Genomic DNA, 27,790 nt, shown 5'->3' on the forward strand with positions numbered 1-27,790 from the left:
CTCCAGCCTGGGCAACAGAGCGAGACTGTAGCAAATGATGGTAGCTTAGATCTGCTGGGTGTTAATTTTTTTATCCTCATGGCAAGTCTCGGGGACGGGGGTCCGCTTCCACATCTCATTTGTCAGATGAGGAAGCCAAGGCTTAGGAGGGTCCCCCTGCTGCTGAGCCCGACTGCAGGACATGCTGCAGACTGCTGGGAGTTCATTTGCCTTCCATGGCCTCAGTGATTCATGCTCATTAGGGAGAGCACAGGCATTCCGAAAACAAATCAGGGAGAAAAAGAAATCATGCCTGGCAGCCAGCTCTGGTGAACCATGACAGGGGCACAGAGAAGCGCTTCTGCCCCTCCCCCATTTCCTCCTTGTATCTGGGACTCAGCCCTCATCACTGTGGGTTCTCAGCCTCAACAAGGCAGCTGTCAAAGATATCCAGATTCCAGGCTGGGTGCAGTGGCTCACATCTGTAATCCCAGAACTTTGGGAGGCCAAGGCAGGTAGAGTGCTTGAGCCCAGGAGTTTGATACCAGCTTGGGCAATATGGCAAACCCTGTCTCTACCAAAAAAACCAAAAACAAAAACAAAATTAGCCAGGCGTGGCGTCGTGCTCCTGTAGTCTCAGCTACTTGGGAGGCTGAGGTGGGAGGATTGCTTGGACCTGGGAGGTAGAGGCTGTAGTGAGTTATGGTTGCACCAGTGCACTCTAGCCTGGGCCACAGAGCAAGACTCTGCCTCAAAAACAAAAACAAAAAAATCCAGACTCTGAGAACCACCATGTCAACCTCCTGGTGCCTGTGACCACCTAAGCTGTAGATTAGCTGTTCCTTCCATCACCTGCATCCCCTTCCCGTCCCTGGGGGTCCCAGCAGGGAGAACGCTGGGCTGCCCGCCTCCAGTGTGTGACTGAGGCTGGCTGCCAATGGTGTGGGCGCAGGCCCCCACCTCCCCTGCTGCTGGGTTCCTGTGTTACTTTGCCCTCATGGCCACTGTGCCTCTCGGGACTGTGCACCAAATCGCTGCCCACCTAGAATCGGTTTCCATTAGAGTGTTTAAAATGTTAAAAATAGCCTTCCACTCCAAATGCTTCCTTCGGAGGCCTGAGTTGGGAATCAGAGGTTCTTTTCTATCTGCACCTTTCTGGCAGAACTGAAGGAGGGTGGCTGTTTGCACAGCGTTTCGGGCCCCTGCTCTGGGCCAGCCACTTCACATTTGTCATCATGGAGCCCTGGGACGGCCCTGGGAGGTGTGGCGTTATTATTCTGACTTCACAGGAGAGGCGCATGAAGCTCAGAGGGTTAGGAGGTCTGTGCCTGGGCGTGAAGCTGGAACTGTAGAGCCTGGGTCTGGTTCAAGCCAGAGCCGACGCTTCCCCACACTTACTCTCGTGATCCCAGTTCTTCTCTTTGATCACAGTCTGTATTTTTGGATCTCACAATCCTGCAGAATCAACTTTATGTGTGGAATTCTCTTGAGAATTTAATCCTGGGAGGAAAGAGTGCTGTCTTGGAAGCCTGAGGCTGCCCCTGTCTATCTGTGATAGGAAGTCCATGAGCAGCTCACTCCTGAGCCTTCACCTTGGCAGACAGGAAGCTCAGCGTGAGAGTTAAAGTTCGTCACAGCCCTTTCTTGTGGGCATTTGGCCTCCTTTGCCTCATCCTGCCTTTGGTGTTCTATTTTTATTTCACTAGCTCTCTGGTGTGCCAGCCTGAACAAGTGGGCATTGCGTCTGTCTAGCTAGCAGGGAGCAGGTTTGGAGGGATGAGGACAGAGGCTATTTTCTCCACCTTCAGGTTTGGACAGTGAACAGGCATGCATGGACCTGCCCGCTCACCCAGCTCAGACCACACCGGTAGCTCCAGGGTGGAGATGAGGGCGGTTCATGTTTATACGCACCATTTATTGCTTGCATTTTAAAGACACCTAAAAACTCAAAGCTCTCGAAGATGGGGGTTTCACAGGAAACCAAAACTTCTTGTTGGGGCTGACGTGGGGCCCTGTTGACTGACATCCGTGGCTTACATCCGTGGCTGGGTGTGGCCTGGTGCCTCTTGTGTGGGAGGGTGGATGTCAGCCCCAGGTGTGCTGACAGGTCTGGCCACAGGTAGCCCTGCCGACACTGCCCCTCCCCATCTATTTCTCACCCCTGCTCACTTCCGAGTGCCCTGTGGTGCCAGGTGGGGCCACCGCATGTCACTGCAGAAAGAACAAGAAAAAGAAAGAGAAAAGCTGTACTCTCTTTAGGATGAAAACATAATGACATTTTTTATCTTCCCCATGGGTGGAGCCCACAGAGGTCGGCCACAACTGGGTTGGTGGCCTTGATGTTCCTGCCAAGTGTGTTTTGACAGAGAGGCAAAGATTTGTGCTGAACAAAACATTATCCTGAATAGGACACTGGGCTGGGAGCAGTGGCTCATACCTGTAATCCCAGCACTTTGGGAGGACAAGGTAGGAGGATCACTGGGGCCTAGGAGTTTGAGACCAGGCTGGGCAACATAGTGAGATGCTGTCTCTACAAAAAATTAAAGATTAGCTGGCCGTGATGTTGCCTGTAATCCCAGCTGCATGGGAGGCTAAGTGAGGAGGATAGCTTGAGCTCAGGAGTTTGAGGCTGCAGTGAGCTGCGATCACACCACTGCACTCCAGCCTGGGTGACAGAGCAAGATCCTGTCTCAAAAAAAAAAAAAAGGAACAGGACTGAAGTTAAGTAAGGCTGTGAGTATCACCCTCATCCCCATTTTACTGATGAGAACAATGAGGCTCAGCCAGGCAGGCCTCAGACAAGGAGAAGGTGCCTCATTTGCTGGGGTCATGGGCGGTGCTGGGTGTAGGTGAGACCTTTAGGGCGGATTTTATACTGTTGTGGGCCTGGCCTCTGCAGGAGGTCACTGTTGGGAAGTGATTTCAGTGAGCCTAGCCGGCCCTGAGCCAGGGGAGCCACTGCTGCCCTTTTGACACAGATGTCACAAGGATGACAAGCCTTTCCAGGAACACAGGCCCCACCTGAGGCGGTTTGAGGAGGGAGGGTGGAGGGAGAGAGGCAGTGTTTCCCTGCCAGAGAGGGGAGGCTGGGAAAGATGAGGGCTGGGAGTGGCGGGGGGTGGCCTTCTAGGGGACACAGGCAGAGCTTTCATTTCTGTGCACCCTGCGAGCGACAGCTCTGTTCCAGACCCGTGCTTTAATCAGCACTCTCGCCGGCATTGTTCATTGTCATTCTGTACAAGGGACTGGTTTTTGTTGTTGTTTGAGACAGAGTCTCGCTCTGTTGCCTAGGCTGGAGTGCAGTGGCGCAATCTTAGCGCACTGCAGCCTCTGCCTCCTGGGTTCAAGCGATTCTCCTGCTTCAACCTCCTGAGTAGCTGGGACTACAGGTGTGCACCACCACGCCTGGCTAATTTTTGTATTTTTAGTAGAGACAGGGTTTCGCCATGTTGGCACACAGGTGATCTGCCCGCCTTGGCCTCCCAAAATGCTGGAATTATAGGCGTGAACCACCGTGCCTGGCCTAGGCACTGTTTGTTCTCCTCCTGGGCCTGTGGGATGCCATGAGGCAGACGGTGATCCTGTGATTCCTGCCAGCAAGGCCCTTGTTGGAGAGAAACTGGCTTCCAGACTTCGAGTTTCAGCCACAAAGGCCTTGCCCTGATGGCAGTCGGGATGGGGGGGGTGTGGCCTATGGAACCACCAAAGTGCCTGTGGAGCCCAGGTCGGGAGAGAAGTGCGTGCCCTCTGGGTGCCCTTCTGTCCGTGGTTCTGGGAGGAGACCCTGCCTTCCTGCCTCAGTGCTGCCTGCCTTCCTGTCTCCCTCCGGCAGGTCTTGTTCCCCACTGAGCCTCAGCTTCCTGACTTGAGATCGCCAGGGTTGTGGGGAGGGGTGCTTGAAGTGAACGTATCAATACACGACGTGGATATTCGTTGGTGAAAAACAGAAGTGAGGCAGATCTGAATCTCATGAAGGGCTGATTCATCGTCTGCTCACTGGAGCCAGAGGGGTCTCCAGGGCAAATGCTACTCACACTAGCTTGGAAGATTCAATTCTATCATTATTTTAGCTAGCTTGCTAACTGATTTTTTAAAAAGAAGTATACTTTACTGTGTAAATAATGCATAATCATGTTGTTGAAAAATTCTATGATGCGAATAAATCACAAGGAAAAAACTCCACAATATAAAATCACACCAGGTGTGGTGGCTCACGCCTCTAATCCCAGCACTTTGGGAGGCCGAGGTGGGCGGATCAGGAGGTCAGGAGGTCAAGACCATCCTGGCTAACACGGTGAAACCCCGTCTCTACTAAAAATACAAAAAATTTGGCCGGGCGCGGTGGCTCAAGCCTGTAATCCCAGCACTTTGGGAGGCCGAGACGGGCGGATCACGAGGTCAGGAGTTCGAGACCATCCTGGCTAACACGGTGAAACCCCGTCTCTACTAAAAAATACAAAAAAAAAACTAGCCGGGCGAGGTGGCGGGCGCTTGTAGTCCTGGCTACTCGGGAGGCTGAGGCCAGAGAATGGCGTAAAAACCCGGGAGGCAGAGCTTGCAGTGAGCTGAGATCCGGCCACTGCACTCCAGCCTGGGCAACACAGCGAGACTCCGTCTCAAAAAAAAAAAAAAAATTAGCCGGGCATGGTGGCGGGTGCCTGTAGTCCCAGCTACTCGGGAGGCTGAGGCAGGAGAATGGCGAGAACCCGGGAGGCGGAGCTTGCAGTGAGCCTGGGACTAGTTTCACTGTTGTTGGCTGTTTTACTTGACACAAGTCATTTCACTTATTTGAGCCTCAATATGCTAAAAAATAAAAAGCAGATAAACCTATGAACTACCAGAGATTGTTGTGAAAATTAAATCTGCATGGTGCCAGTGTGGTGCTATGCAAATTTAGGTCTTATTGTTTTAGTTCAAAAGCGTGGGTTTGACAAGTGAGGTCCCAGGGTAACAACTGGTTTGTTTAGAGAGGCACAGTTCACCAGTTCAAAGAAATGTTTCGGGAGATGTTTTGTCCCAGCCCTACCTGGGACATCTGTTGTGATATCCCCGTGTCATGCTTTATGTCATGCTCTGTGTGATGTCAAGTGAGTCAGCAGCTTTCCCTGGGACTTCAGTGCCCCAGTTTTTGTCGTTCTCAAACATGAGTCTATCCCAAACCATCAGAGAATGAGGGCCTTGAATGCAGGGCTATAGAATTGGGTTTTATCTGGGAGGCAATGGGGAGACAGAAAGATTCAGGCTAAGGAGTGTGGACGTTATCTAGGCAATGGGGAGCCCCATAAAGGCTTCAAGCAGGGAAGTGACGAGGCCAGATGTGTACTTTGGTAAGAGGCAGGCTGGCAAGGGTGTGGAGGCTGACTGAGCTGGCGGCAGGGCCCAGCCGGAAGGGATAAGATCAGGGCCCAGTGGAGGAGGGGAGAGGAAGCTGTTCCACAGAGCAGCTCTGAGAAGCAGGCTGGAAGCTGAGGTTGACACACCCTCGAAGCACCTTTGGGGTTTCCCAAGTTGATGTAAAGAGGAAACGATTACCCTCGAGAAGGCAGGGGAGTTCTTTGGCCAGTCCTGCCTGCCTTTGGCATGTGATCTTAGCAAGTAAATGTAAATTTAACCTGCTCAGGCCTCAGTTTCCTCATCTCTGAACAGGGATGAAAGGCAGAGATGTTGTGAGGATTCATGTCTGTGCAGCTGGGCTTGGGCCTGGTGCAGCCCGTATTCAGTGGCCATAACTGCTGTTTTTTAGGATTCCTATCCATCGAGTGGGAAGGATGCGTGTGTCTCCACCGCGTGGAAGGGAGGTTGTAGGATAGCCAGAACTTTGATCCATAGGGGCTGGAGTGGGAACTTAGAGGGATGGTGTCTTTGACACACTCACATGTTCAGGGAAATGTGCAGTCTATAGCGCCCATCCTCATCTCTACTCTCCCTTCCCTCATGACACCCCAGTGGGAGGCAAATGGACGCCATTATCACCTCCATTTTACATGTGAGGGAAGGGAGACCAAGAGGAGGAAGGTAACTTGTTGGAGGTCACACAGCTGGTTGGGTGGAAGCAGGTGTGTGTGACTCAGCACATCAGAGCTCCACCCTCGCCGGGACTGCCATGTTCAGCCACTCCTCTTTTTTTTTTTTTTTTTTTTGAGACGGAGTCTTACTCTGTCGCCCAGGCTGGAGTGCAGTGGCGCAATCTCGGCTCACAGCAATCTCCGCCTCCCCGGTTCAAGCGATTCTCCTGCCTCAGCCTCCCAAGTAGCTGAGACTACAGGCGTGTGCCACCACGCCCAACTAATTTTTGTATTTTTAGTAGAGACGGGGTTTCACCATGTTGGCCATGCTGGTCTCAAACTCCTGACTTCAGGCAGTCCCACCCACCTCGGCCTCCCAAAGTGCTGGGATTACAGGTGTAAGCCACCGTGCATGGCCCACAGCATTTTACAGATGGGGAGGCCAAGGCCAGAAAGGGAAAGCCCCTCCTGCCCTGCAATACTGTGCATTTGTGGCAGAGCTGGAATCAGAACCCAGGCCTCTGACTTCCAGACCCAGTCTCTCAGTGGCTACCCCACTTCATGGAATAGTAATAACTTTCTTTCCACCTTGTTTTCAGGGAAACCAGTTCCTGAAATCAGGTGTCCCATTCCAGCCTTCCCTGACTGTGTGAAGCCAGAAAGGCCTTTGGCAGCTTCTGTAAGAAAGACTGAGGATGAACAGGAAGAGGGGCAGCCTGTGAGGATGGCCACCTTTCCAGGCCCAGGTATTTTAAATTTAACTTTTTTACTTAAAGCACATTTATTTAAGGAAATGAAGATATATCTATAAGGACATTCAGCTTAGCATATAAGAGCAAAACATTGAGGCTGGGCATGGTGGCTCATGCCTATAATCCCAGCTCTTTGTGAGGCTGAGGAGGGAGGATGGCTTGAGCCTGGGAGTTTGAGACTAGCCTAGGCAACCCGGTGAGACCTTGTCTCTACAAAAAATTAAAAAAAAATTATCCAGGCATGGTGGCATACACCTGGTAGTCCCGGCTATTCAGGAGGCTGAGGTAGAGGGACTGCTTGAGCCCAGGAGTGCAAGGCTGTGGTGAGCTATGATCACACCACTGCACTCCAGCCTGGGTGACAGAGTGAGACTGTGCCTAAAGAAAGCAAAAATCTGGCAACAACAATGGGGGATGATAAAATTAATGTCAGACAGTCACAATAAAGTACTGTCAACAATGACATAGACATGGCTGGGCGCAGTGGCTCACGCCTGTGATCCCAGCACTTCGGGAGGCCGAGGCGGGTGGATCACGAGGTCAGGAGATCGAGACCATCCTGGCTAACACAGTGAAACCCCGTCTCTACTAAAAATACAAAAAATTAGCCGGGCGTGGTGGCGGGCGCCTGTAGTCCCAGCTACTCGGGAGGCTGAGGCAGGAGAATGGCGTGAACCCGGGAGGCAGAGCTTGCAGTGAGCCGAGATTGCGCCACTGCACTCCAGCCTGGGCGACAGAGTGAGACTCTGTCTCAAAAAAAAAAAAACCAAAAAAACCCCCACAAAACAATGATGTAGACATGCATATGTACATGAAAGCATACTCACAATATAGGGAGGTAGAAAAGTGGAAAAAAATCAGGTAACAAAACATATAAAACATCTATTACCATTTTTGTGAGCAGAAAATAAATAACTCAGTAATTGGAGGCTTTCTAGTGCCAGACACCATTCCAAGTACTGTACTTCAAAGATATTGACTCATTTAATCTTCAACTAACTATGAATTAGGTATTGTGATTATGCCCATGTTATGGATGAGAAAACTAAAGCACAGAGAGGTTAATTAACCTGGCTGAGGTCATGTACTGCCCGGTGCCTGTGTTTCAACCGTGGTCTCCCGAGTCCCCAGCACAGGTTGGCCCTGCCTGCAAGCTCTGGGCCAGATGTCTGACCATTTCTCTGTCCAATCTCCATAGGCCCCAGCCCTCACAGCCATGCAGTGGGGAATTGAGGGGTGCTTCCTGCCCACCACTTTCCTCCCCTCCATCAGTAACAGGTCTGCTGAAGCCTAGAGAGGGAAAGCAGTTTGCTTAAGGTCACACAAATAGGAAGTAATGTCTGAGCTGTGTGATTTGAACATGCACGTCCCTAACCATCGCACTCACTGCTATCCCAAAGCCTTTCAGACCACTTCACATTTGTCTCCGTCACCTGTGCCCAGGTAAGGGCTCTGGAAAAGTTTCCAAATGACAGAATGTCTCAGCCAGCAGATGACCTCCCTAGGGGAGCTGCTGCTCAGCCCAATCTCCATTCTCACCGCCTCGCCTCTGGAGTCTTGCCTCACTTCCTGTCTCCTACGGCCTCCCGAGTGATGAGCCAGAGACCCTAAATCCACGTAATCTCAGTTCACTGGTGCCGTTCCTGAAGCCAGGGGCAGCATCAGCTGAAAGGAACCTGTTTTGTGGGCTTTTGTATTAGATGGACTCATATTTGAATCCCAGTGCCGCTGTTTTGTAGAAGAATTACTTAGCCTTTGTACCTCAGTTTGCTCCTCTGTAAAATGGGGAGAATAATAGACCCTATTGCATCATGTTGTGGTAAGAAATCCTGCACCTGAGTGTTGCACCATGGAGGTGCTCATTAAATGTTATCTGAGATTATGAACATTCCAGACACTCTAGATAGGTTGAATCTAGAAAGTTAATTCTAGGCCAAGGAGTCTGGATTATTTCCTGTAGCTAAATATATATATATATATATATATATATATATATTTAAGTGCAGATCTTTGATCAGCAATGAAAGATAAGGGGAAATGGTCCTGACCAAAGGGAAAATTATAACAAAATAGGGAAATTGTAGGGGCGTGCTGGTCAGGATGGAGGAGGTAATAGGCATAGCAGTTCCTTCTGATATTCCTTATCTAGGTTACTGTAAAGATCAACGTCAAGGCCAGCTGGGCGCAGTGGCTCACGCCTGTAATCCCAGCACTTTGGGAGGCCGAGGTGGGTGGATCACAAGGTCAGGAGATCAAGACCATCCTGGCTAACACGGTGAAACCCCATCTCTATTAAAAATACAAAAAATTGGCCGGGCGCGGTGGCTCAAGCCTGTAATCCCAGCACTTTGGGAGGCCGAGACGGGCGGATCACGAGGTCGGGAGATCGAGACCATCCTGGCTAACACGGTGAAACCCCGTCTCTACTAAAAAAATACAAAAAACTAGCCGGGCGAGGTGGTGGGCGCCTGTAGTCCCAGCTACTCGGGAGGCTGAGGCAGGAGAATGGCGTGAACCCGGGAGGCGGAGCTTGCAGTGAGCTGAGATCCGGCCACTGCACTCCAGCCTGGGCGACAGAGCGAGACTCCGTCTCAACAACAAAAAAAAAAAAAAAAAAATACAAAAAATTAGCTGGACGTGGTGGCACGCGCCTGTAGTCCCACCTACTTGGGAGGCTGAGGCAGGAGAATTGCTCAAACCCAGGAGGCGGAGGTTGCAGTGAGCTGAGATCATGCCATCGCACTCCAGCCTGGGCAACAGAGTGAGACTCTGTCTCAAAATAAAAATAAAAATAAAAATAAAATAAATATCACATGTCTCTGTCAGCCTTTGCTGTTTACTTTCTTTCCTTTTTTTTTTTTTTTTGAAATAGGCCTTGCTTTGTTGCCTAGGCTAGATCACAGTGGCACAGTCATAGCTCACTGCAGCCTCAACCTCCCTGGCTGAAGCAATCCTCCCACCTCAGCCTCTCAAGTAGCTGGGACTACAGACGTACATCACCACAGCTGGCTAATTTTTTATTTTTGTAAAGACGGGGTCTCATTATGTTGCCCGGGCTGGTCTCGAACTCCTGGGATCAAGCGATTCTCCCACCTTGGCCTCCCAAAGTGTTGGGATTACAGGCATGAGCCACTGCACAGGGCCCTATTTGCTTTCTTTCTTTTTTTGGCGGGGTATGGAATCTCTGTCACCCAGGCTAGAGTGCAGTGGCACAATCTCAGCTCACTGCAACCTTTGCCTCCCCGGTTCAAGTGATCCTCCTGCCTCAGCCTCCTGAGCAACTGGGACTATAGGCCTGCACCACCATGTCTAATTTTTGTATTTTTTGTAAAGATGGGGTTTCGCTGTGTTGCACAGGCTGGTCTTGAACTCATGGGCTCAAGCAATCCGCCCGCCTTGGCCTCCCAGTGCTGGGATTACAGGCGTGAGCCACTGCACCCAGCCCCTATTTGCTTTCTTGATGGCACTTGGAGCAAATGTGCCCAGACAGGTCAAGATGATAACTACAATCTGCAGGCAGAGACAGGAAGTTGATTGTATATCTTTGCCTAAATTGAAAATAAGAAATCATTCATGTCATTAAATCACCCAAAGTGTGTCTTCTGGGAAAACCCCAAGGTTCCACTGAGCCCCAGAGTTCAAACTGATCAATTATCTTGAAGGATTTTGGTAGGAGTGACGGATACTGGGCCCACATCTTGACCCCTGTGATACCCTGGCTCCCCCTTGCAGTAGGTGGGAAGGAAGTGGGAAGAGACATGGAGGAGGAAAATATGTTTGTTTGTTTTGTTTTTTGAGACCGAGTTTCACTCTGTCGCCAGGCCGGAGTGCAGTGGCGCAGTCTCCGCTCACTGCAACCTCTGCCTCCTGGGTTCAAGTGGTCCTTCTGCCTCAGCCTCCTGAGTAGCTGGCACTACAGCTGTGCGCCACCACGCCCAGCTAATTTTTTGTATTTTTAGTAGAGACGAGGTTTCACCATGTTGACCAGGATGGTCTTGATCTCTTTACCACCTGCCTCGGCCTCCCAAAGTGCTGGGATTACAGACATTAGCCACTGCGCCTGGCCGAGGAGGAAAATATATGAGCAGAGGAGCCATGGACAGGCTATGAGCACCTCAGCAAAGGAGTCTCGAAGCTAGAATTCAGATAAAAGGGTTTTGAGCAGCTGAAATAACCGTCACAAAGCCTTAGCTGTAGGAGAGGCCACTGGGCTATCAGTCAGAATCTGTTTACTTACTCTACACATAGTTTCACCAGCCTTGGTAAAATACCAAGTACTGCATGTGTCACAGCCTGACCTTTGTGCTTTATAAGCATCAGCTCTTTTTACCTGGACAAGGAGCAGACCATTATTGCTCTTTTTACATTTGAGAAAGCTCAGAGAAGTGAGGCACGGTTCATCTGAGGTCAGATCTTGAGTAGTGCTGGAGCCAGCGCTTGAGCCGAATCTGTCTGATACTAATAAAGGAGATGGGGCAGCTGGGGGTAGACCCGCTGCCAGCATCAGGGCAGGACATAGAAGACCCTATGTCAGATACAGTGCCGCTTCTTGGACCTGCAGTGACACAGCTTGGCAGGACCAGAGGTGGTGCCTTTTGCTTGAGAAAGCAGGCATATTAGCCTCAGTAGAAAAGCAACAAAAAGGCCAAGGCAGGCGGATCACCTGAGGTCAGGAGTTTGAGACCAGCCTGGCCAACATGGCGAAACCCCATCTCTACTAAAAATACAAAAATTAGCTGGGCATGGTCTCAGGCGCTTGTAATCCCAGCTACTCGGGAGGCTGAGGTAGGAGAATCGCTTGAACCCAGGAAGCGGAGGTTGCAGTGAGCCGAGATCATGCCATTGCACTCCAGTCTGGGTGACAGAGAGAGACTCCGTCTCAAAAACAAAAACAAACAAAACAGAACAAAAAAGAAAAGCAAGAAAAAGAAAGCTTCTGGAAGGATTTCCATGGGAAATGGTTTGTTTTTTAGCTAAGTCCTGGCACTTGATCTGGCGTCAGATGAGCTGTGCCTCACTCTTGGAAACAAGATTATGTAGAAGCCCCCAAGCCCCATCCATCACCATCACCCAACAAGTATCCCATCTTGTTCATCTACTCTCCTGCCCCATCTCCCTCCCCTCCCTTAGCCATTATTTTAAAACATTTTTATATGAAAAAATTACAAACATACAAAAGCCAAGAGCATAATGACCCTCCATGTCCCCATCAGCTGGCTTCAGTAATGATCCACCCGTGGCCAACTTCTGATTACTTTGTATTGAATCCAGGGAGATTTTTGTATCCTTGATGGCAGGAGAATTCCTTCTCATTCTCCTCTCTCTGCCCTTGGACATACAATGGGGGCCTTTAAAGATTGTGGTTGTGAGTTTAACCTATCACAGATAACTACCCCAGGCATGAGGAGCCCATCAGATTAGATCCCAGAGGAGGGGAGGGCTGGGTAGGGAGAGATGGAGAGTAATGGCTGGTGGGGGGCTGGGTAGGGAGAGATGGAGAGTAATGGCTGGTGGGGGGCTGGGTAGGGAGAGATGGAGAGTAATGGCTGCTGGGTCCTGTCTGATTTTCCAGACCAGAGTCCATTCATTTTCCCCAAGACCACAGGGATAAATAAACCCAGTTAGTAGCCCTCATATGTCGCAGGAGCAGGCCTCAGGGGTTCCCCCAAACGGAGAGGCCTGGGGGAGCCTCCTGAGCAAACCCCAGGCATTAAGTCAGATAGGAAACTCATGACTTGTGTGAGGCAAGGTCTGACCTCAGACTCACTGGGCACAGAAGGACCCTCTGTGCAGTGAGAGCCCTGCCCTGTGACCAGGCATGGCAGCAGGATGGAATTCAAGTTAGTCTGGAGCAGTGGTTCCCAGAGTGTGGGGCCCACACCCGCAGTGGTACACAGAACCTGGGTATTAGCACAAATATAGATCATGTGTAGAAGAACTAGGGACGTCATGGATATTACTGTTTAATACAAGGCTGAATATATAACACTGGAGTTAAAGTTGGTTGAAAGAAAACCGTCAAGTGACTCATAGTGAGGTGGCACAGACTTGGCCAAAAACTTGGAGACTGGATAAACATAACTGCAGTCTGAAGGATGCGGGCCAAGGGTACTGAGCTGAGGCCAAGAGAAGGCAGGGCAAGGGTGAAGGTGGCCATCACAGAGCAGCCTTTCTGCAAGACAGGGGCCCTGTGCTGGCCAGCAGAGGCCTGCATTAGTCCAGGTCCTTGGTGAGAGGCAGACACCAAGACAGGATAGGATTTCATCAACAAGATAGGGTTTCATTAGGACAAATAGTTGCAAGAAAATGGAGTGGGAGCCGGGCAAAGCTGGGAGAGCCGTGGGACCACAGTGTGCCATTTCCGAGGAAGGCTGGGTGGGCACTTGCTGTCCTGCCTTCGGTCTAAGGCAGACTCTCCAGGGTGTCTGTTGGCCATCACAGTCCTGTCTGCCTAGTGTACCCTCTGCACACAGTGCCTGGGGAACAGCCCCTGGGAAGCATGGTCGGGATGCAGATGCAGGGATTGACTGGAGCCAGCCACAGCCAGGCCCGCAGACAGACAAGCTCCCAGCAGCTGGGGATCTCCAGCTCGCATTCTCCTGGCTGCTAGACTCACACAGCAGCAGGGCAAAGATCCCAGGAATGAGGTTGAGGGCAGCCCCTTGACAGGCTCCAGACCTTTTCTCAGGTGATTTCATTTTATCAGCTATCTGTGTGGGTTAATTGTTTAGCCAGGCTGATTCTATTTTTATTTTTATTTTTATTTTTTTTATTTTTTATTTTTTATTTTTTGAGACGGAGTCTCGCTCTGTCGCCCAGGCTGGAGTGCAGTGGCCAGATCTCAGCTCGCTGCAAGCTCCGCCTCCCGGGTTTACGCCATTCTCCTGCCTCAGCCTCCCGAGTAGCTGGGACTACAGGCACCCGCCACCTTGCCCGGCTAGTTTTTTGTATTTTTTAGTAGAGACGCGGTTTCACGGTGTTTGCCAGGATGGTCTCGATCTCCTGACCTCGTGATCCGCCCGTCTCAGCCTCCCAAAGTGCTGGGATTACAGGCTTGAACCACCGCGCCCAGCCCGATTCTATTTTTAATCTCGTGAAGCCGGGCGCGGTGGCTCACGCCTGTAATCCCAGCACTTTGGGAGGCCGAGGCGGGCGGATCACGAGGTCAGGAGATCGAGACCACGGTGAAACCCCGTCTCTACTAAAAATACAAAAAATTAGCCGGGCGCGGTTGTGGGTGCCTGTAGTCCCAGCTACTCGGGAGGCTGAGGCAGGAGAATGGCGTGAACCCGGGAGGCGGAGCTTGCAGTGAGCCGAGATCGCGCCACTGCGCTCCAGCCTGGGCGACAGAGCGAGACTCCGTCTCAAAAACAAACAAACAAACAAACAAACAAACAAACAACAAAAAAAAATCTCGTGAAATAAATTTTTGTTTTTTTGTTTTTTGAGACTGAGTCTCGCTCTGTTGCCCAGACTGGAGTGCAGTGGTATGATCTCAGCTCACTGCAACCTCCGCCTCCCAGGTTTAAGTGATTCTTGTGCCTCAGCCTCCCAAGTAGCTGGGACTATAGGCACGTGCCACCATGCCCCACTAATTTTTGTATTTTTAGTAGAGACAGGGTTTCACCATGTTGGCCAGACTGGTCTCGAACTCCTGACCTCAGGTGATCCATCTGCCTCAGCCTTCCAAAGCACTGGGATTACAGGTGTGAGCCACTGTGCCAGCCAAAATAATTTTTTTTTTTTTTTTTGAGACGGAGTCTCGCTCTGTCGCCCAGGCTGGAGTGCAATGGCACATCTCAGCTCACGGCAACCTCTGCCTCCCTGGTTCAAGCAATTCTCCTGCCTTAGCCTCCCAAGTAGCTGGGATTACAGGCACCTGCCATCATGCCAGGCTAATTTTTGTATTTTTGTAGAGATGGGGTTTCACCATGTTGGCCAGGCTGGTCTTGAACTCCTAACCTCAGGTGATCCACCTGCCTCAGCCTCCCAAAGTGCTGGGATTACAAGCCTGAGCCACTGTGCCCAGCCCAAAATAAATTTTTTAATAGCCAAAGTTCCAGATGAATCACTCCTTTCCTGATGTTGTAAGCCACAAATACCTGAAGCAGGTAGATTTATCCAGTAATCTTGGAGTCAAGCCCAGGTTCCTTTGGAAGGGTCAGGTCCCCAGTTACTCAGAAGCTGTCCTTGCCATGGGGCTCCCTGGGTATTTCCAGATGATGATGTTTGAAGCCTCTGGCCTCTGGCCGAGTCCTGCTTCTGTGTGGACCAGCCACCATGGCTCACCTCACCCACAGTCTGTGCCTCTGCTCACCCAGGAGACCCCCCGACCAGATGGCCTCATTAGTCTTCAGATTAATCTTCACGTGGGGCCTAGTGAAGAAATTTCACCCTCTTTAACCTCATGTTTAAGTGACCCTAAACTACTTGTCAAACTTTCTGTCTTGTGAATCTTGTTCACTCACTAAGGGATTAAGGGCACAGGCGCAGCCAAACGTGGTGGCTCACACCTATAATCCCAGCACTTTGAGAGGCCGAGGCAAGTGGATCAAGACCAGCCTGGCCAACATGGTGAAACCCTGTCTCTAATAAAAATACAAAAATTAGCTGGCATCATGGCACATGCCTGTAGTCCCAGCTACTTGGGAGGCTGAGGCAGGAGAATCGCTTGAACCCAGGAGGTGGAGGTTGCAGTGAGCTGAGAGAGTGCTACTGCACTCCAGCCTGGGCAACAGAGTGAGATCCTGTTAAAAAAAAAAAAAAAAAAAAAGAGCATAGACGCTGGAACCACTGACTGTGTGCACTTGGAAAAGTTACTTAACCTCTCCATGCCTCATTTCACCATCTGCAAAGAGGCAATGAAAATGGTGCAGTGGTACCTTATCTCCTGATTGGCATGAGGATTAGATGAGTTAATGCACTGAAAGGATTTTTTTTTTGAGACAGGGTCTCATTCTGTCTCCTAGGCTGGAGTGCAGTGGTGTGATCATGGCTCACTATAGCCTTGACCTCTTGGGCGCAAGTGATCCTCAGCCTCCCAAGTAGCAAGGACCACAGGTATACACCACCATACCTGGCTATTTTAAAAAAATTTTTTGTAGGGCCAGGTGCGGTGGCTCACGCCTGTAATCCCAGCACTTTGGGAGGCCGAGACGGGTGGATCACGAGGTCAGGAGATTGAGACCATCCTGGCTAACACAGTGAAACCCCGTCTCCACTAAAAATACAAAAAATTAACCAGGCGTGGTGGCGGGCACCTGTAGTCCCAGCTACTCGGGAGGCTGAGGCAGGAGAATGGCATGAACCCGGGAGGCGGAGCTTGCAGTGAGCCGAGATCGCACCACTGCACTCCAGCCTGGGTGACAGGGCAAGAATCCGTCTCAAAAAAAAAAAAAAAAAGAAAAAAAATCTTTTGTAGAAACGGGATCTTGTCATGTTGCCCAAGCTGATCTCAAACTCCTGGGCTGAAGCAATCCTCCTGCCTCAGCCTCCCAAAGTGCTGGGATTACAGATGTGAAGTATTTAGAACAGTGCCTGGCATGATGTTTCCTAATTTGTATACCTAGATGTTAACTTACTACAGCCCCAGGCCCTTCTACTGCCCCACCTCTGCATGGGCTGGTTCCACTGCCCCATATCTGCTTATTGAAAACGTTTCTTCATCTTTCAAGCCCAGGTCAAGTGCCCCTTCTTCCTCTGTGAATCCTCCTCATCTCCCAGCCTGTTATGGTGTCTCCTCCCTCTGACCTCGCTTTCCCATGGGATATATCCTCGGAGGACGGTTATTGCATCCCTGCCACGGTGGAGGTTTCTGGAAGCCAGGCTCAGTAGCTAGTTCACCTCTGTGTCTTTTTCTGCTCTTTGAGTAGGAGGTGAGATAGTGCAGGGCCTATAAGTCAAACGGATTTCTGTCTGAATTTTGGCTCTACCGTCTACTGGCTGGGTGGTCCTGAGCACTGCATCTACCTCCGGTGCCTTTGTGTCTCCACTTGTCAACTGGGATGATAAATAGGCCCCAGGTCGTAGGGGAGTCAGAGGCTTATCCTGAGGTGATGCTTGAGGAGTGTGTTGGCCAGCACATGGTGGGTGTCAGGAAGTGGCAGCAACAAGCGTTTGGGGAGTGAACAGGAGACTGGCATGGTTGGAGGACTAGACCAGGATCCCTCCTGTCTTCCTCCCCCAGGCTGCATCCTGACCCGCAATCCCTCCTTTCCAGGGTCCTCTCCAGCCAGAGCCCACCAACAGGCCTTTCTCCAGCCTCCTGAAGAAGATGCCCCTCATTCCTTGAGAACCAACCTCCCCACTTCTTCTGATTCAAAGGTAAATCCACCCCTCGGCTGCAGCCCCCAAGCCATGTCTCCCAGCATGTAGTTCCCTCTCTAAAATGCAATTTCTCTACCCCTTAAGACCAATTTAAGGGTGGGGAGGAGAAGGGAAATTGCCATCAAATTACCCCAAGCTTCTAAGACTGTAAGTAGAGGAGGTCAATAATAGTGGGGAGAGGGAGGGAGGGCACTTCAGTGAGTACACTTCTTGTTTTTTAATTTATTATTATTTTTGAGACGGAGTCTCACTGTGCCGCCCAGGCTGGAGTGCGGTGGCACGATCTCGGGTCACTGCAACCTCCACTTCCCAGGTTCAAGTGATTCTCCTGCCTCAGCCTCCCAAGTAGCTGGGATTACAGGTGCATGTCACCACGCTCAGCTAATTTTTTGTATTTTAATTTTTTGTATTTTTAGTAGAGAAGGGGGTCTCACCATGTTGGCCAGGCTGGTCTCGAACTCCTGACCTCAGGTGATCCACCCGCCTCAGCCTCCCAAAGTGCTTGGATTACAGATGTGAGCCACCACACCTAGCCATTATTTTATTTTATTTTTGATCTGTGGTCCCAGCCACTTGGGAGGCTGAGGCGGGAGGATGGCTTCAGCCCAGGAGGCAGAAGTTGCAGTGAGCCATGATCCTCCCACCACACTCTACCCTAGGTGACAGAGTGAGACCTTGTCTCAAAAAAAAAAAAAAAAAAAAAAAAAAAAATTATGACCATATTGGTATAAAGATAAATAAAATCCAAGCTGGATTAAAAATGAGGACATTTCTTTGACTCTAAAAGTTCATTTATTTTCTTCTGATTTTAAAATAAATTAAAATGTTTTGATGGCTCCTAAAAGTGTTGTGAGTCTGAGACCCTTTGCATCCAGTGCCTGGGGGAGAAGCCAGCTTTGCATGAGTGTGGTTAATGAAGCTCTTCCATGTCCCAGGTGTGGTGTCACATGCCTGTAGTCCTGGCTACTTGGGAGGCTGAGGTGGGAGGATCACTTGAGCCAAGGAGTTGGAGACCAGCCTAGGCAACATAGGGAGGCCCCATCTCTAAATTAATAAATAGATCAGTCTTCTGTGAAGGATAATACCAACACTTTGGGAGGTTGGGATGGGAGGATCACTTGAGCCCAGGAGTTTGAGACCAACCTGGGCAACAGTGTGAGATCCTGTCTCTACAAAAAAGTTTTTTTTTGTTTTTTTTTTTTTGTTTTTTTTGAGGAATCTTGCTTTGTCACCCAAGCTGGAGTGCAGTGGCATGATCTTGGTCACTGCAACCTCTGCCTCCCAGGTTCAAGCTATTCTCCTGCCTCAGCCTCCCGAGTAGCTGGGATTACATGCACATGCCAGCATGTTTGGCTAATTTTTTTGTATTTTTAGTGGAGACAGGGTTTTGCCATGTTGGCCAGGCTGGTCTTGAACTCCTGGCCTCATGTGATTCGCCCACCTCAGCATCCCAAAGTGCTGGGATTACAGGCATGAGCCACCGTGCCCGGCCAAAAAGTTATTTTGAGACAGTCTCCCTCTGTTGCCCAGGCTGTCTCGGCTCACTGAAACCTCTGGTTCCCCAGTTTAAGCGATTCTCCTGCTTCAGCCTCCCGAGTATCTGGGATTATAGGTGTGTGCCACCATGCCTGGCTAATTCTTGTATTTTTAATAGAGAACAGGGTTTCACCATGTTGCCCAGGCTGGTCTTGAACTCAGATGATCTGCCTGCCTTTGCCTCCCACAATGGCGAGATTACAAGCGTGAACCACTGTGCCTGGACTCTACAAAAAGTTAAAAAATTAGCCAGGTGTGGTGGCACACACCTGTAGTCCCAGCTACCTGGGGGCGCTGAGATGAAAGGATTCCTTGAGCCTGGGAAGTTGAGGCTGCGGTGAGCTGACATCATGTCACTACACTCCAGCCTTGGTGTCAAAGTGAGACCCTGTCTCAAAAAGAAATCAAAACTATGTGTGTGGCATGATACCAGTTTTGTTAAATAAATCCTAATATATCTAATAGGCCGGAAATACACCAACTTTAATAGCAGTTAAATGGATAATGGGGTTATGGATACTAATTTTCAAAAACTGTTAAGAGCATATGCAACTTTAAAAAATTTAAATTTAGGCCGGGCACGGTGGCTCGTGCCTGTAATCCCAGCACTTTGGGAGGTGGAGTTGGGTGGATAACGAGGTCAGGAGATGGAGACCATCCTGGCTAAGATGGTGAAACCCCATCTCTACTAGAAAAAATAGAAAAAATTAGCCGGACGTGGTGGCGGGCACCTGTAGTCCCAGCTACTCGGGAGGCTGAGGCAGGAGAATGGCTTGAACCCCGGAGGCGGAGCTTGCAGTGAGCCGAGATTGCACCACTGCACTCTAGACTGAGCGACAGTGCAAGACTCTGTCTCAAAAAAAATTTTTTTTTTTAAATTTCCGTACATCTGTTTTAAAGAGAGAAGTTATTAAAAAGGGAAGCAGAACTTCTCTTTATAGGCTTATGTACACATGCAGTCTCTGGAATTCTGTTTAGAGCAGGCTTGTCTTGCTTGCCCATGGGTCATGTGCAGCCCAGGATGGCTTTGAAGGTGGCCCAACACAAATTCGTAAAGTTTCTTAAAACATTATGAGTTTTTTTTGCAATTTTTTTTTTAAAGCTCATCAGCTATCATTAGTATTAGCGTATTTTATGTGTGGCCCAGGACAATTCTTCCAGCATGGTCTAGGCAAACCAACAATTGGACACCCCTGGTTTGGTTATAGGAACCTGTATCCCACTTCCCAGGAGTCTGGAACCCCATTATCCATGCTGTGTATTGGACCAAGGGTGCTGAGCTCGGCCGCTGACCAGCTGTGTGACCTCACTTCAGCTGTTTTATTTCCTCAGTGCTCACTTTTGTAAACTGAATTAAAGGAAACATCAACCATGTGCCAGGAATACTCACATCTTAGTCTTCAAAATTACTCTTCAGGGTACTACTGTTACCTTCATTTTTGCTGATGGAAAAAATTGAGGCTCAGAGAGGTTAAGTAGCTCACCCAAGGTCACAGAGCAAGATACAGATGGAGCTGGGATTTGAGCTTGGGTCTCTCCATGTCCTTTTTACAGTTTCCGTTGGATAAGATGATCCCCTCCACCCCTTCAGCTCTGTTGTTCCAAGGTCCCTTGAGGTAGCAGAGGAAACGAGATTCCATAGTAATCTCCATCTCTTCTCTCTGGGTGTCCAGGACTACAGCACCTCCATTCCTAAGCAGGAAAAACTTTTGAGCTTGGCTGGAGACAGCCTTTTCTGGAGTGAGGCAGATGTGGTCCAGGCAACTGATGACTTCAATCAAAACCACAAAATCAGCCAGGGGACCTTTGCTGATGTCTACCGAGGGCACAGGCACGGGACGCCATTCGTCTTCAAGAAGCTCAGAGAGGTGAGCGCTTCTTGGTTTCTAGTTGGGGTGGAGGCTGCAGGGGTGGGGCGGGATCTTCACGCTCTGATTTCTTTCTCCGCAGACAGCCTGTTCAAGTCCAGGATCAATTGAAAGATTCTTCCAGGCAGAGCTGCAGATTTGTCTTAGGTAAGCCTCCCCTTTGGAAAATCCTGTGTTTAATAATGATGATGGCTAACCTTTATATAGTGCTTCCTGTGTGCCAGGCATGTCATTTAGTCCTTACAAGAACCCTATAAATGTAGCTGCTATTATCACATTATTTTACAGATGGGTAAATTGAGGCACAGAGGGGTTAAATGTCTCATCCAAGGTCACACAGCTAATGAGCGGCAGAGCCAGGATTTGGATCTACCTGCTTTGGCTCCAGAGTCCATTCTTCTCCTGTGTAGCAATTCCATGTCTAGATTAGAATTATAAAGGAACCTTGGCTTACTCCAACTCCTTCCTTCCACATGGGAATAAATCTGCTTCTCTCCTTTTTTTTTCTTTCTTTCTTTATTTTTTATTTATTTATTTATTTTTTTGAGACAGAGTCTTTCTCTGTCTCCCAGGCTGGAGTGCAGTGGTGTGATCTCGGCTCACTGCAACCTCTGCTACCAGGTTCAGGTGACTCTCGAGCCTTAACCTCCCGAGTAGCTGAGATTATAGGCGTGCACCACCACGCCCGGCTAATTTTTGTATTTTTAGTAGAGACGGGGTTTCGCCATGTTGGCCAGGATGGTCTCAAACTTCTGATCTCAAGTGATCTTTCCTCTCTGGTCTCCTAAAGTGCTGGGATTACAAGTGTGAACCACCGTGCCAGGCTTTATTTTTCTTTTTTAAGAGATAGGGTCTTGCTCTATTGCCTAGGCTAGAATGGCCTTGGAATGATCGTAGATCACTGCAGCTTTGAACTCCTGGGCTTGTGATCCTCCCACCTCAGCCTCTGAGAAGCTGGGACTATAGGTGTGCACCCAGTTCATTTTTTTCTTTTTCTTTTTCTTTTTTTTTTTGTAGAGATGGGGTCTTGCTATGTTGACCAGGCTGGTGAGCTCAAATGATCCTCCTGCCTCGACCTCCCAAAACGCTGGGATTGTAGGTGTGAGCCACTGTGCCCAGCCATGTGTGTGCTTTTTTTTAAAAAAATTATTTTTCATCTGAAACACTTGTGCCTTATATTGTAGGGTATTTTAAGAAATAAAGAAAATTGAGTATCTGTTCATTCTGGAACCAGTGTTAAAAAATAAAGAAAATTAGCCGGGCGCAGTGGCTCATGCCTGTAATCACAGCACTTTGGGAGGCTGAGGCAGGCGGATCACCTGAGGTCAGGAGTTCGAGACCAGCCTGACCAACATGGAGAAACCCTGTCTCTACCAAAAGTACAAAATTAGCCGGGCGTGGTGGTGGGCGTCTGTAATCCCAGCTACTAGGGAGGCCGAGACAGGAGAATTGCTTGAACCTGGACCTGGAAGGCGGAGGTTGTGGTGAGCCGAGATCACGCCATTGCACTCCAGCCTGGGCAACAAGAGCGAAACTCCATCTCAAAAAATAAATAAATAAATAAAATTAAAAAAAAAAAAAAAGAAAATTGGCCGGGCGCGGTGGCTCAAGCCTGTAATCCCAGCACTTTGGGAGGCCGAGACGGGCGGATCACTAGGTCAGGAGATCGAGACCATCCTGGCTAACACGGTGAAACCCTGTCTCTACTAAAAAATACAAAAAAACTAGCCAGGTGAGGTGGCGGGCGCCTGTAGTCCCAGCTACTCAGGAGGCTGAGGCAGGAGAATGGCGTGAACCCGGGAGGCGGAGCTTGCAGTGAGCTGAGATCCGGCCACAGCACTCCAGCCTGGGTGACAGAGCGAGACTCCGTCTCAAAAAAAAAAAAAAAAAAAAAAAAAAAGAAAATTGACCAGGTATGGTGGTTCATACCTGTAATCCCAGAACTTTGATGCCGAGGCAAGAGGATTGCTTGAGCCAAGGAGTTTGAGACCAGCTTGGGCAACATAGCTATACCCTGTCTCAACTGAAAAAAATATATATATAAAAATATTTTTTTGGCTGGGCATGGTGGCTCACACCTATAATACCAGCACTTTGGGAGGCTGAGGTGAGTGGGTCACTTAAGCCCAGGAGTTCGAGATCAGCCTGGGCAACATGGCAAAACCCCATCTCTACAAAAAATACAAAAATTAGCTGGGTGTGGTGGTGCATGCCTGCAGTCCCAGCTACTCGGGAGGCTGAGGTGGGAGGATCACTTGAGCCCAGGAGGCAGAGTTACAGTGAGCCGAGATTACGACACTACATTCCAGCCTGGGCAACAAAGTGAGTCTCTGTCTCAAAAATAAATAAAGGCCGGGCATGGTGGCTCACACCTGTAATGCCAGCACTTTGGGAGGCCGAGGTGGGCAGATCAGTTGAGGTCAGTTTGAGACCAGCCTGGCCAACATGGCAAAACCTCATGTCTATCATACAAACATCAGCCTGGCGTGTAGGCACGCACCTGTAGTCCCAGCTACTCAGGAGGCTGAGGAATGAGAATCACTTGAGCCCAGGAAGTGGAGGTTTGAAGGTTGCAGTGATCCCAGATTGCACTACTGCACTCCAGCCTGGGCAACAGAGTGAGACTCTGTCTCAAAAAAAAATTTTTTTTTAATTAATTAATTATTTAAATAGTAAAAATTTAAACATAAAGAAAATTATAAATAAGAAAACAGAAACTATTTTTCACAGCACCTATAGATAAGCACTACTGTTTTAATATTTTGATATATTTCCTTTTTTAATTGTTAAAACTTTTTTTGTAGAGACAGGATCTCGCTATGTTGCCCAGGCTGGTTTTGAACTCCCTGGCTCAAGTGATCCTCCTGCTTTGGCCTCTGAAGTGTTGGGATTTTAGATGTGAGCCATTGTGCCGGGCCCATATTTCGATATGTTTTCTTTAATACTTTCTCTATACATACATGTATATGAATACTCATATGTGTACATACACACACACACATAGATACACACACACACATCTAATAAAAACTAGAAGTATGATTCCCTTTCCACTTTGGCTTAGTGCTTTCACGGAGTCGGCAGTCACTCCTTCATTCATCGATTTAGAAAATGTGAGTAGCCAAGCCCTTTTCTAGGCTCTAGGGAGTGTAGGCCAGAAGCATACAGAGCCCCTGCCTTGGGAAAGTTTATGGTCCAGTGGGGAGACATGTAAATAACTCTAATGAGTACGCAAAAGCGAGTAATAGGTTGGCTTGCGGGAAGCAGAGAAGGGTGGAGAGATACGGCAGGAGGCCATTTACAATGGTCTTGGGAGGTTGAATCAGAGCCTAACCCAATCCAAGTGACCCAAGGCAGAGGAGAGGGGAATGAAGGGACATTTTAAAAGTTATTTGTGGCAGTGAATGGTGACTGATTTGATATGGGAGATAAGAAGGTTTCTAGGAAACTGGGTGGGTGGTGATGTGCCTTTCTGGGATAATAAATATGGGTGAAAAAACAGGTTTGGGACTTGTTGAGGCTAGGATGATGTTGACCTGAGCATCAGGATGCAAGCTGACGTTCAGGTCTGGAGCTTAGGATGGTGCTGGCGATAAGAGATTTGGGAATGTTCCCTATAGCAATGGGAGGTTGTTGGAGGAGCAACATGCTAAACAAGATAAGGAGTCCAGCTGGCAGAAAGAGGAAGGCAAAGGAGGGGGGTCTTAGTGAAAAGGGCCAGGACAGGGTGGTGAGAGACGTAGGAGGAGAGTCAGGAGGGAATGGTGACTGAGAACCAGCAGAAGAGGATTTCAGGAAAGAACCCCAGTCCTAGAGTCAGGCAGATGTGGGATCTGGTCCTGGCTTTACTGCTTGCTAGTTTCTGACCTTGGGCAAGTCCCTTAAGCTCTCAGTCTCTGTTTCTGGAGATGGGGCAGTTGAGGTGTCATGTGCTGCAGAGCAGTAAAGCAGGGTGAGGACTGCCACACTCCTTGAAGGCAAGTAGTTTTCATCTTTCCACCTGGGCCAGGCCCTTAGGGGTCAGAGCATGTGGCACCAGTAACCTGGGAGGTTACTGGTGGCGTTGGAGGAGGAGAGGGCAGAAGAGGGGTGGGACATGAGGAAGTAGATCATTCTTTCCGTCTGACTCCTCACCCCTGCACTGATGCCCGATTCCAGATGCTGCCACCCCAATGTCTTACCTGTGCTGGGCTTCTGTGCTGCAAGACAGTTTCACAGCTTCATCTACCCCTACATGGCAAATGGTTCCCTACAGGACAGACTGCAGGGTCAGGTAAGGGACTGGGTCATGGTCAGAAAATGGGACCAGGCTGCACCCCGCCGTGGGGTCAAGGGTTAAGGACTTACAGAAATTCAGAGGGGAGAGGGGCCATCTAGGTGAGACCAGGGAGACTTCAAGGAGAGAAGTGGGGCCAGGATACATAAAATCTGGTTAAGTGCTCACTTTGGCAGCATGGGTACCAAAATTGGAATGATACAGAGAAGATCAGCATGGCTCCTGAATGAGGATGACAAAATATGAAAAAGAAAAAGAAAAGCACAAAAAGATCTGATTAAACATCTTCAGGAAAATATCTATAAAAAAATTTGATGAGAGGCATTTCATTCAAATCAAGAGCATGACAAAAGTATCTCACAGAACGAACTTCGTTCATTGTGGTTCCGGAGGTGTTAGCCAATGCAGTAGGACAAGAAAAAGAATTAAGAGGTAAAGAGTATGGAAAAGTAGAGGTGAATTTTTGTTATAAAATGTTCTTCTAATATATACCTATTTGCTTGTGTGTTTATGGAATATCTCTGGAAAGATACACAGAAGCTGGTTCACTGGCTACTGCTAGGGAGGAGAACTAGGTGATTGGGGCCCAGAATAAGAAGCAAACTTACTATTAGAGTATTACATCATGTGAAGGTAATCCTTAATAAAAATTACAGTGTTTTAAAACAGGCCTCTGCTGGCCGGGCGCGGTGGCTCAAGCCTGTAATCCCAGCACTTTGGGAGGCTGAGACGGGCGGATCACGAGGTCAGGAGATCGAGACCATCCTGGCTAACACGGTGAAACCCCGTCTCTACTAAAAAATACAAAAAACTAGCCGGGCGAGGTGGCGGGCGCCTGTAGTCCCAGCTACTCGGGAAGCTGAGGCAGGAGAATGGCGGAAACCCAGGAGGCGGAGCTTGCAGTGAGCCGAGATCGCGCCACTGCACTCCAGCCTGGGTGACAGAGCCAGACTCCGTCTCAAAAAAAAAAAAAAAAAAAAAAAAAAAAAAAAAAAAACAGGCCTCTGCTTATCGTATCCTCAAATAGAGGGGAAAGAGTTATTCCATAACAGAATTATTGCTTCCCATGGCAGAGACCAGACAAAGCAGTTATTCATGGCATACTAATGATCATTAGCTTTTCTGGGCACTCACTATGTGCAGGTTGCTTTGATAAGGGTTTTACACAGGTCATCTCCTCCAGGCCGTGCCACAGCCAAAGCACTTTCTTCTCCCATTTTTCAAAAGAGGAATCTCTGACACATAGAGACAAAGTGAGTTGCCCAAAGGAACATAGGAGACAAGTGTCAGGCCAGAGCTTACATTGGGTTTGTCTGGCTCTAGGTTTCAGAGTTTTTTAGAAGAAATTAGCAGGGGTTGTCCAGGCCAGTTCTTAGTGGATGTGGGTCCTACTCCAGGGCTTCAAAAATAAGTGATGAGGCTGGGCACAGTGGCTCACTCTTGTAATCCCAGCACTTTGGGAAGCTGAGGCAGGTGGATCACTTGAGGTCAGAAGTTTGAGACCAGCCTGACCAATATGGTGAAACCCTGTCTCTACTAAAAATATAAGAATTAGTCAGGCATAGTGGCATGTGCCTGTGGTACCAGCTACTCAGGAGGCTGAGACAGGAGAATCACTTGAACCCGGGAGGCAGAGGTTGCAATGAGCTGAGATTGTGCCACTGCACTCCAGCCTGGGTGACAAAGTGAGACTCTGTCTAAAAAAAAAAAAAAAAAAAAAAAGTGATGATTTAGCCTGGGAGAGTCAGTCTTAGAACAACAGTGGGAACAAATGAGAGTTAGCCCTGGTGAAGTTTCCCCTAATACAGATAAAATCAGCGTAAGGCCCAGGTGCTTGGCTCTCACACACAAGCTCCCTAGCTCTTCTCCCAACCAGCCTCTTTCCGAGAGAAATTCCAGAGCAGCCACTATAATAGACATGATGAAAATAACCGCTGATTGAGCACCTACTGTGTGGCAGGTGCTATGCTAGGGGCATACCATATATTTCCTTGAATCCTTACAGCAACCCTAAAACATAGGGATTAACATTTCCATTTTATACCCAAGGAAACTGAAGCTCAGAGACATTAAGTGTCTTTTTCCAAAATTACATAGCTAGTGCATGTCTGAACTGGGAGTTACCTCTAGATCTGTCGGATGTCAAAACCCATAGTATAGGGTGAGGCACATGGCTCATGCCTGTAATCTCAGCACTTTGGGAGAGCGAGGTGGGTGGATCACTTGAGCCCAGGAATTCGAGACCAGCGTGGCCAACATGGCCACATTTCCTGTATTCACGAAAAATACAAAAATTAGCTGGGAGTGGTGGCACGTGCCTGTGATCCCAGCTACTTGGGAGTCTGAGGCGGGAGAGTCACTTGAACCTGGGATTTCAAGGCTACAGTGAGCTATGATGCTGCATTCCAGTCTGGGTGACAGAGCAACACCCTGTCTCAAAACAAGCAAACAAACAAACAAACAAAAACAATGAAAAACTCGCAGTATCATGCTGAGCCCTCTGGCAGAGGACATGAAGGGCAGGAGGAGGGTCAGGAGCCGGGGACCCTGCCATCAGGACTTTGTTTTTTTTTTTTTTTGAGACAGAGTCTCGCTTTGTTGCCAGGCTGGAATACAGTGGCACAATCTCGGCTCACTGCAAGCTCCGCCTCCTGGATTCACGTCATTCTCCTGCCTCAGCCTCCCAAGTAGTTCGGACTACAGGCACCCGCCACCATGCCCAGATAATTTTTTGTATTTTTAGTAGAGATGGGGTTTTACTGTGTTAGCCAGGATGGTCTCGATCTCCTGACCTCGTGATCCGCCCGCCTCGGCCTCCCAAAGTGCTGGGATTATAGGTGTGAGCCCCTGCGCCCGGCCACCATCAAGACTTAGAAAGGTACATTGTGACTGTTTGTCCTGTTTTTCTTTCTCTTAGGGTGGCTCCGACCCCCTCCCCTGGCCCCAGCGTGTCAGCATCTGCTCAGGGCTGCTCTGTGCCGTCGAGTACCTGCATGGTCTGGAGATCATCCACAGCAACGTCAAGAGGTGAGAGAGGTGGGCTGGACC

At 49.2% G+C, this 27,790-nt stretch overlaps 1 protein-coding gene and 1 non-coding gene across 3 annotated transcripts in view; both read left to right on the forward strand.

The window, feature by feature from the left end:
• IRAK2 (interleukin 1 receptor associated kinase 2) overlaps positions 1 to 27,790 on the forward strand; it is an 81,121-nt gene that overhangs the window by 28,932 nt on the left and 24,399 nt on the right. Inside the window, exons 3-8 of one of the 2 annotated variants that reach the window (XM_001090790.5) lie at positions 6,584 to 6,730; positions 16,956 to 17,059; positions 20,272 to 20,466; positions 20,549 to 20,613; positions 24,625 to 24,739; positions 27,660 to 27,769. In XM_001090790.5, coding sequence (XP_001090790.2) covers positions 6,584 to 6,730; positions 16,956 to 17,059; positions 20,272 to 20,466; positions 20,549 to 20,613; positions 24,625 to 24,739; positions 27,660 to 27,769 — 736 coding nt within the window. The remainder of the gene's footprint in view (positions 1 to 6,583; positions 6,731 to 16,955; positions 17,060 to 20,271; positions 20,467 to 20,548; positions 20,614 to 24,624; positions 24,740 to 27,659; positions 27,770 to 27,790) is intronic. The other variant, XM_015130249.3, reaches the window with a different exon arrangement.
• LOC114676527 (U6 spliceosomal RNA) lies at positions 24,903 to 25,010 on the forward strand. The gene has a single exon (XR_003727595.1). It is a non-coding gene; the product is annotated as a U6 spliceosomal RNA (small nuclear RNA).

The sequence above is a fragment of the Macaca mulatta genome, chromosome 2 (genome assembly GCF_049350105.2).
Source record: "Macaca mulatta isolate MMU2019108-1 chromosome 2, T2T-MMU8v2.0, whole genome shotgun sequence".
Lineage (NCBI taxonomy): Eukaryota > Metazoa > Chordata > Mammalia > Primates > Cercopithecidae > Macaca > Macaca mulatta.